The sequence below is a fragment of the Haliotis rufescens genome, unplaced genomic scaffold, assembly GCF_023055435.1.
Source record: "Haliotis rufescens isolate VD_foot unplaced genomic scaffold, xgHalRufe1.0.p SCAF_3, whole genome shotgun sequence".
In the NCBI taxonomy this organism is placed as follows: Eukaryota; Metazoa; Mollusca; class Gastropoda; order Lepetellida; family Haliotidae; genus Haliotis; species Haliotis rufescens.
In genome coordinates, this window is record NW_025964001.1 from 43,007,791 (window position 1) to 43,017,284 (window position 9,494).

The 9,494-nt window shown below is 40.2% G+C and overlaps 1 protein-coding gene across 1 annotated transcript; it reads left to right on the forward strand.

The window, feature by feature from the left end:
• Positions 1-1,286: 1,286 nt before the first annotated feature.
• Positions 1,287-7,184, forward strand: LOC124123562. The gene is made up of 2 exons (XM_048402967.1): positions 1,287-2,754; positions 6,905-7,184. Exons 1-2 carry the CDS (start codon positions 1,538-1,540, stop codon positions 6,906-6,908), a joined length of 1,221 nt encoding a protein of 406 aa, XP_048258924.1. The 5' UTR covers positions 1,287-1,537; the 3' UTR covers positions 6,909-7,184.
• Positions 7,185-9,494: the final 2,310 nt, after the last annotated feature.

Below are 9,494 nucleotides of genomic sequence, written 5' to 3' on the forward strand. Positions count from 1 at the left end.
TATTGACACGCATGTATAAATCTGTGTAAAATAAAATCTCATTTTTACAGTTTGCAAATGATTTCGTTTGATAAACTTTCGGACACATTGACAAGCCGACAAACGTCAGTGATACGTTTGGGCGTGGCTTAACTCCCGATTTGATTATTTGAACAAGGTCAACAAACACTGCAAATAATGACAAACATTGGATGATACGCAAAATCTGAACTGATATACATTATAGGTGAACCATTCAACAGCAAAATAATGCAGTTTACGAAAAATAATCAAATACTTGCAATTTAAGCTATCATTTCTGAAACCGGAAGCACGTACCGCATGACACATCGAAGCAAAATATGCAAACGTTGGTAAGCTATCATAACAAAATATTCCGAAATAGATTCAAATTCAAAACAAAATACATAGTTTACTATTTTTCGACAACTGTTTACTATTTATTGATCTGGATAGCAGCCTTCACTCCTATTTGTTTCATATTTATTCGTGATTGCCGCCGGTGCGTAACATCAAATTTGTAAGTCTAAATCCGAAACCGTAAGGGATTCATGCAGCTCGATGATTTGAAAATTATTTTCTGAAAACGAAGGCAGCGGAGAGCGATATAACATATTGATATGCCATAATAATAACAACATAATAATGTTATTGGTCTGTCATTGGAAGGACAACTTAGAATATTAAGGATTGTTTTTAAAACGTTTACTCCCCCTCCCCAACCTTCAGAACGGATGAAAGTAGGTATACACTTTGACTTGATGAATGTAGGGCCTATGTGATTCTGTTCCCAACGTACTTGGTGATTTTGTTCCCAAGAAAACTAAACTAAATCTGTTTGATCATATTTATTTTTTCATGTTTATTGCAAACAATGAGCTGAGCATTATGATAAAAAATTTCATCAAGTTCATAATATGACTAACCTAAATGTACCTGGTCCTTGAGTGAAGTCAGTCCACACTGGCACAACTCAAATTGACTGATTGTGATAGGAAAGTCATTTATTCTTATCACTGGAGAGGAAGGCAGTAAATTGATAAACCATAAGTAAATTGTAGATCTAGTGTTTTGACAGAAAAGTGATAACAAATTAACTTTTTCAAACAAAATGCAATGTGTAAGTTTGAAACTACAAAGCTGTAATACAAAAATATTCTGGGCACAAAAGCACATACCTGTTTGGGTACAAACTCTCAAGACATTTTACGTACAAAAAGCACATTTCAAATGGATTTCGTAGAGCAATGGGATAAAGATAGATTTCTAATCAGTGGAATTTTATTTCGTAAACTGAAATAAGGTCTAAATGTGATTATCCCTGGCTTCCGGCGGAAGTCACAAGCCTTTCAAAGTCACGTGAGAAAAACGAGATCTCGTCCTTGATTCTCTGGCTTCCGAAGACGCAAGACGTGGAATTTTGCGTGCTCGTCTTGTGTTTTTCATCGTGAGCAATCTTCGATGGTGTTTCGTCAGTCTTGCTCTTTTTGTGACTTTTCTTCTTGGCTTAACTCTTTTCTTCGGTTTTTTAACCGTCATGAGATCGAATCATTCATCGGCTTCGGATGGCGAGGATGGAATTCCTGTTAGCCAAAAGCATGGACGCCATGTGCCTGTCAGCCATGAGGCAACCACGGCCACTGGAACCAGCCATGAGGCAAACAATAACCAGAGCCATGAGGCAGTTGGTGACAATTGCAGACCTAAGGATATTGATTTGGAGAATCGAAGCAGGAAACGAAATAGGAAGGACTGGAAAGGCTTCACAATTCCAAAACGGGACCAAGCCAAATCGCGCCATCGTCATCGCAAAAGAAGTGACAGTAGCACTAGTAGTTCTCATTCCGATAGCTCGTCATCCAGCTCAAGTAGTGACACTAGTTCGTCAGAATCGTCAGTTTCGGAAGATTGTGTTTCCGACAATCGTACTGTTAGTACTGACAATCACCTGTATAAGCGTTTTAAGCCCACAGATGATAGGGCTGAACAAGAACTGTCTAACGAACTGCTAGATTATGCACATGAGCATTTCAACCACTACATTAAAGATGAAGTTATCACCAAGAACTTATTAGAGGGCTGTCCGACCCCAAAAGGATTTGTGCTACTAGAGCTTGATGAAGAATGGTCAGATATGTTGGAAGAAAAAAGATTTACTGCGGCTAAATCTGTTGAAGCAGGGTTGGGAAAAATCCTATCAAGACTACTCAATGTGATGGGACCACTCGGTCAAGTGTGGCAGACAGTGGATAAAATCAGAGATAAAGGTGGTGAAGAGATTGATGTGAACGACTTTTTTAATTTAGTTGAAAAGACTGTTTGTTTGTTGGGACAAGCTAACGTTGCCACTACTTTTTATAGAAGACTGAACATTCTAACAAAGCTGATGAAAAGTCAGAAGAAAGCCCAGAAATTTCTCTCAAAGAATGAGAAAAAGTTCAGTGACAAGAAGGCCTTGTTTGGCAAAGGTTTTTACAAGAAATTGTTAAAGCTGTCCAAGAACAGAAAGAAGAGATTAGACACTGGGAGACAGTTTTCAGACTACAAAAACAAGAGCCACTATGGCTTCAAGAGCTCTACTAGAGGGTTTAACAGAGGAAACAGCCGACCCTTTCACAGAGGGCCCTCATCAAGTTACCAGGGTTACAGAGGTGGGGGCCGTTACATTACCAACTCTTTCCAGAAGGTGCAATTCACCAACTCGACTAGAAAGCGAGACGGTGGTGGCAGAGGCAGAGAGTTTTCCAGAGGAAGGTATGTATGTTTCACAATATCAAAAGGAAAACACACTGCACAGTCAGTTACAGGACCTAGACTTTCAGGTCATTCAGGAAGATCCCAAACTAGGGGGGAGATTAAAACACTTCATAAAAAATTGGCCAAAGTTGACAAAGGATCATTACATTCTAAACATTGTTCAGGGGTACAGAATAGAATTCAATCAAATTCCTCAGCTAAAATCAGAACCAACAGAACTAAAGATGCAAAAATCAGAAATGGACATAATGTCTGCAGAGGTAACAAAAAGGTTAGAGAAAGGGGCAGTGCAGTGGGTTTCTCCAGTAAGAAACCAGTTTGTGAGCACAGTGTTTGTGACCCCAAAGAAAACAGGGGGTCACAGACCGGTATTCAATGCAAAGAAACTAAACTGTTGTGTTGCTTACCAACACTTCCAAATGGAAGGAATAGTGACACTGACAGAACTAGTAAACAAACAGGACTATATGATCAAAATAGATCTCAAAGATGCCTATTTTTGTGTCCCAGTGTGCAACGAGCACAATAAATACCTAAGGTTCCGCTGGCAAAACAAATTTTACGAGTTTCAGTGCCTACCCTTCGGACTTGCTTCAGCACCAAGGGTATTCACGAAGCTTTTGAAACCAGTGATATCTTTCTTACGCAGAATAGGAATCCGAGCCCAAATTTATCTAGACGACTTGATTTTGGCCAATCCCCAGAAAGATGCATTGATGATAGACAGGGATTCGACCCTAGAAATTCTAGAGAAACTAGGTTTTGTGGTGAATTGGAAGAAGTCAGTCCTAGAACCATGTCAGATAATAGAGTACTTGGGTTTCACTGTCAACTCGACAGACATGACGTTGGCACTTCCACAGGACAAAGTGACTGGCATTCTTCGACAGTGCGAAATGATGTTGACTTGTTCCAACACAACTGTACGACAACTAGCGACATTGATAGGCAAACTAACTGCCTCAATGATGGCGGTGCTACCAGCACCACTACACTATCGACATTTTACAAATGTTGAGAACGAACGCTCTCCTACCCAAACAAAACTACGAGACTAAAGTGACTTTGACAGTAGAGTCCAAACAGAAACTGAGATGGTGGATACATCATCTTGCCGATTGGAACGGCAAATCTTTTCTCTCGACAGGGCCAGATGTAGTCATAACTACAGATGTCTCGAAATCGGGGTGGGGAGCAGTGTATGGGAAAGTTCGGACAGGTGGAGTGTGGAGTCTCTCCAAGAGAAAACACCACATCAATGTTCTGGAGCTTATGGCTGCTTGGTTATCCATTCAGACATTTGCCAAGAGCAGAACAGATGTACACATCCATCTAAGGATGGACAACTGATCAGCAGTGGCATACCTCAACAAGAAAGGGGGAACGAAGTCCATGGACTTGTTGACGGTAGCCCAAATGATCTGGGATTTCTGCCTCGAGAGAAAGAACATAATATCGGCCGAATACCTTCCCGGGAAGGACAATGTGGAGGCAGATTGGGAGTCGAGACACCACTCAGACTCCAGCAACTGGAAACTGAAAACAGTTTATTTCAATTAAATAAACAAAATTTGGGGACCAATAAATGTGGATCTGTTTGCCGACAGACTGAACAGACAGGTGGACAGGTATGTCAGCTGGTGGCCAGATCTGACAGCATGGCAGACGGACGCCTTCCTAATGGAATGGAAGGACATGAAACCGTATGCATTTCCCCCATTCAGATTAATAGGCCGTTGCCTAATGAAGGTAAAAAAGGAAAAATCAGAACTCATACTAATAGCTCCCCCATGGCAAAGCCAACCGTGGTTCCCTATTCTGATGAGCTTGTTAACAGAGGAGCCAATCCTCCTTCCTCCAGACCCACAAATGTTTTCGTCTCCAGCAGGGGAGACCCACCCCCTGATGGAACAAGGGTCTCTTACCCTTGCAGCCTGGAGAATCTCGGGAGTTGTGACCAGCCAGAAGGCATTTCTGAATCGGCTTCCGAGTTACTCTCCAAATCCAGGCGCCAGGAACTCTTACAACAGCTCCTGGCAGAAATGGCGTAGGGTGCATGGGGTGGGAAATTGATCCATTTCAAGCCTCTGTGGCAAATGTGATTAACTTTCTCACTCGTCTGTATGAATCGGGCTATTCTTACAGCACAATCAATGCAATAAGATTTGCTATTTCAGCTGTTCATCCCCATGTGCAGGGAGAACCGGTAAGTCAAACGAAAGAAATTAAGAACACAATGAGAGCAATATTCAATGAAAGGCCTCCCCAGCCTAAGTATACCGAGACCTGGGACATTGACACAGTGACAGAGTACATTGAAAGTTTAGGCCCAAACAGTGACTTACCTGATAAGATCCTTACACAAAAGACAGCGATGTTGTTAGCACTGACGAACGCGAGTAGGGCTTCTGAGTTGCACAAATTAGATCCTAACAATGTTTCAGATTTTGGAGACCACATCGAATTTGTTATTACTAGATTGACAAAAACACGGAAGTTGGGGTCTTGTCCAAGCAAAGTGACCGTTTATTCATCTGACATACCCGAACTTGACCCCACATCATCACTTAGAGCTTTCCTACACAGAACTATGTGCTGGAGAGTATCTTCAGAGCAGGAACATCAATTGTTCTTGAGATGTTCCAAGCCACATAGACCAGTTGTCACATCAACTGTTTCTAATTGGTTGAAACAGCTGATGAAACAGGCAGGGATTGATACCAAGAAATTCCAGGCTCATTCAACTAGATCAGCGGCTACTTCCAAAGCCAGAAACTTTGGGATGTCAGTTGCTGAAATTATCAAATGTCTCTTACCCTTGCAGCCTGGAGAATCTCGGGAGTTGTGACCAGCCAGAAGGCATTTCTGAATCGGCTTCCGAGTTACTCTCCAAATCCAGGCGCCAGGAACTCTTACAACAGCTCCTGGCAGAAATGGCGTAGGGTGCATGGGGTGGGAAATTGATCCATTTCAAGCCTCTGTGGCAAATGTGATTAACTTTCTCACTCGTCTGTATGAATCAGGCTATTCTTACAGCACAATCAATGCAATAAGATCTGCTATTTCAGCTGTTCATCCCCATGTGCAGGGAGAACCGGTAAGTCAAACGAAAGAAATTAAGAACACAATGAGAGCAATATTCAATGAAAGGCCTCCCCAGCCTAAGTATACCGAGACCTGGGACATTGACACAGTGACAGAGTACATTGAAAGTTTAGGCCCAAACAGTGACTTACCTGATAAGATCCTTACACAAAAGACAGCGATGTTGTTAGCACTGACGAACGCGAGTAGGGCTTCTGAGTTGCACAAATTAGATCCTAACAATGTTTCAGATTTTGGAGACCACATCGAATTTGTTATTACTAGATTGACAAAAACACGGAAGTTGGGGTCTTGTCCAAGCAAAGTGACCGTTTATTCATCTGACATACCCGAACTTGACCCCACATCATCACTTAGAGCTTTCCTACACAGAACTATGTGCTGGAGAGTATCTTCAGAGCAGGAACATCAATTGTTCTTGAGATGTTCCAAGCCACATAGACCAGTTGTCACATCAACTGTTTCTAATTGGTTGAAACAGCTGATGAAACAGGCAGGGATTGATACCAAGAAATTCCAGGCTCATTCAACTAGATCAGCGGCTACTTCCAAAGCCAGAAACTTTGGGATGTCAGTTGCTGAAATTATCAAATGTGCAGACTGGTCAAAAGCTAAAACCTTTCATAGATATTATGAAAAAGGTATTAAAAAAACCACCAATGAGAAATTTGCAAACATTGTTCTAAACTAAATGAATAAGATGATATTACAATGCAAAACTGTTGGGATACAGAATTATTAGGGATCAGAACTTTAAACAATCACATTTAGACCTTATTTCAGTTTACGAAATAAAATTGGGAATTTTATAAGCGTGCGGATGAAATTGTAATTTTTTGAGTAAACTGAAATAAGGTCTAAATCCCTCCCTCTCCACCCTGGTGATTACACATTATGTACTTGAATGGATTCAACTTACATCTTTAGTGAAAGAATTTTTATCTGGATCATATTATTAAATGATTAATGGTGGAATTCTCAAATTATATGTGAAGAGTTTATTTAGTGAAACCATAAACTCATGAGTGTTTTTTGTTTGCAGTTAGAAGAGTTTGCAGACTATGGAGAAAGAAGGATCCACTTCGTGTGTTTGTTGCGGTTCTAGTTGGTTTATGTTCTATGAAGTGGGAACATGGTACCTGTGTGTTTGGGTGGATTGGACCACGGACGTGTTCAAGACATGGTTTACAAGTTGACTTTGTTGTCTTCGAACTCTGGTGCAGAATCTGATACTTGGGCCGATGTCACAGACATTCAAAGACGTTCGGTTTTGTTGACTCGGCATGTACTGTACCAGTATCTGTTTTCTGTTGAGTAAACTGTTATCACACTTAAAGGGGCACTGATCTAACGCAATTCCCCGGACTGGTTGTTGCCTTTGTTATTGTTTTTTCCCCCGTGAGTACCCGGATGATACGCAACGCAACTGAGCGTGACCAGAGACTGGGCTACCGTCTGCAAAGACAGCTAAATAAACTTGGAGCCTGGAGGCAATATTTGTTTTACGCATTTTTGCATAAACACTGATCGGTTAACCGTGAACTATTAAGATTTCGACAAAGGGCGCATGTTAATTAATTTCTTCAGCCTAAACTAACAGACAAAAAGAACGGCGTAGCTCATCGGATGTCGTCATTTGGAAATACCCCAGATGGTTATAGTTTACACTAAAAAAAGTATCCATGCAGTGAAAGCATTTTCGGTTTTCGGATTGCGTCGATAATACGATTACTACTCCCTTGTTGTCATCCGCGTTTTCTCGCATAACCCTACACTTGAGGATTTGTCGTCATTCACTTGATGCTCAGTTAATGAATTTATTACAGGTACAATTAGTGGTAGCACCACTTAGATTACCTGACAAAGGTTCCGATTTGGCATTTATTGTGTCTGGGGTAATTATTCAATCTAAATCCAGGTTTGAAGTGAGGTGAAATGTGTGTTATGTAATATGCACGTGGCAGACCAGCAAGAGGTGAATGATCAGTTGATTTACTTTTTTTGTAAGTCAACGGATCGTTCCTAGTCATCAAAGGATTAACAAAAAATACGTTGATTGATTAATCACTGTTATCTTGCACAGTGGATATGTCAAAAGTGAGTGTTTACATGTCTAGGTTTACTAAAACAAAGGGAATACACACATATCCTTGCGTGAAGTGCCGATGTAAAACCAACATACTTTGTTCAAAGGGTTAACTGATAATACGTTGATTGATTGATCATTGTTATCTATCACTCAATGGATTTTTTAGGAACCGTGAACGTTATGAAAATAGTTGTCACGTGGGCTTTCTCAGCTGACCCTTGAGACTTGACACCTATGTGAAACACCTGAAACAATCCAAGTGATCAGTTGAGAAACGAACACGGGTTATAATATCCCGAAACGATATATATCTTTTAAAATATGTGATTGTTACAGAGACACGTGACATCGAATAGGTTTCTTTGTACAGCTGCAGACGAGTGGGATAATGTTCCTTTGTGTGGATATTCACGGATACATTCCTCGAACAAGGAAGCTGCTTAACATTATACACATAAATTTGGTAGGTTGTAATTATGGTATTTGCATTTTGTTTTCCTTCATTTGCTGTAGCATTGAACCGATTCGTCCTTGTTTCTCTACGTCTTGGTTGGGAAATTCTTCAATGCGCGATATACGTTTGTAAAATGTAATTCTCTCAGGCAATTTATAAAATGTGTAAATATTTCAGTCATTTTGACTAAAAAATCTGTCCAGATTGATAAAAGCGATCAAAAGGGCCTACAAACATCACAACAGATTATTATGTAGGATTAGAAGCCAAACAACATAGAAATGTACTTTTCAACGTAACATTTTCAGTCTCTTGGTGATGACATTAAACATCAAAATGTTTGGAATTCGTTATCATAATAATACAGATGAAAATGTTTTTCAGTCACTTTGTTAAATAACTGAATATTTAGGCGTTGAATAAATTTGAAAATGTTACACATTTTGACAGTAAAAAATATACACACTATCAAAAAGCAATGCTCAGGTGAAATATTTACTTTGTGTTGCAAGTCAAAATAGTGTAAACGAAAATCGCAAAATTATCAAGCAAGTGACTTCGTCACCATTACCGATGCTAACCACAAAGATACCTACATTTCCTTATTATCTCCCAAACTGTATTTCATTTTGTTGATTAATGTGACCATACGCCCTCTATATTACTACCCATACAAGTGACTCATGCGCTTACGAATGGCGCAGCAGAGGTCGCGAACTAGTCTAGATTTCTGCTTTACATCCGGGTACTCACTGGGAAAAAACAATAACAAAGGCAACAACCAGTCCCGGGGAATTGCGTTAGATCAGTGCCCCTTTAATATTCTTGTCTGTTCTTCTTCGCTCAGAGAATCAAGGACGAGATCTCGTTTTTCTCACGTGACTTTGAAAGGCTTGTGACCGCCGGAAGCCAGGGATAATCACATTTAGACCTTATTTCAGTTTACTCATAAAATTACAATTTCATTGCGCGTGCTCTGCACGCTTATAAAATTCCCAATTCTATTTCACATTTTAAACAAGTATTTGTTTACGTAACCAAGCTCAGGTAGACGGCTCATATTTTGTCCTAAATGTAGGAAAAAATCTG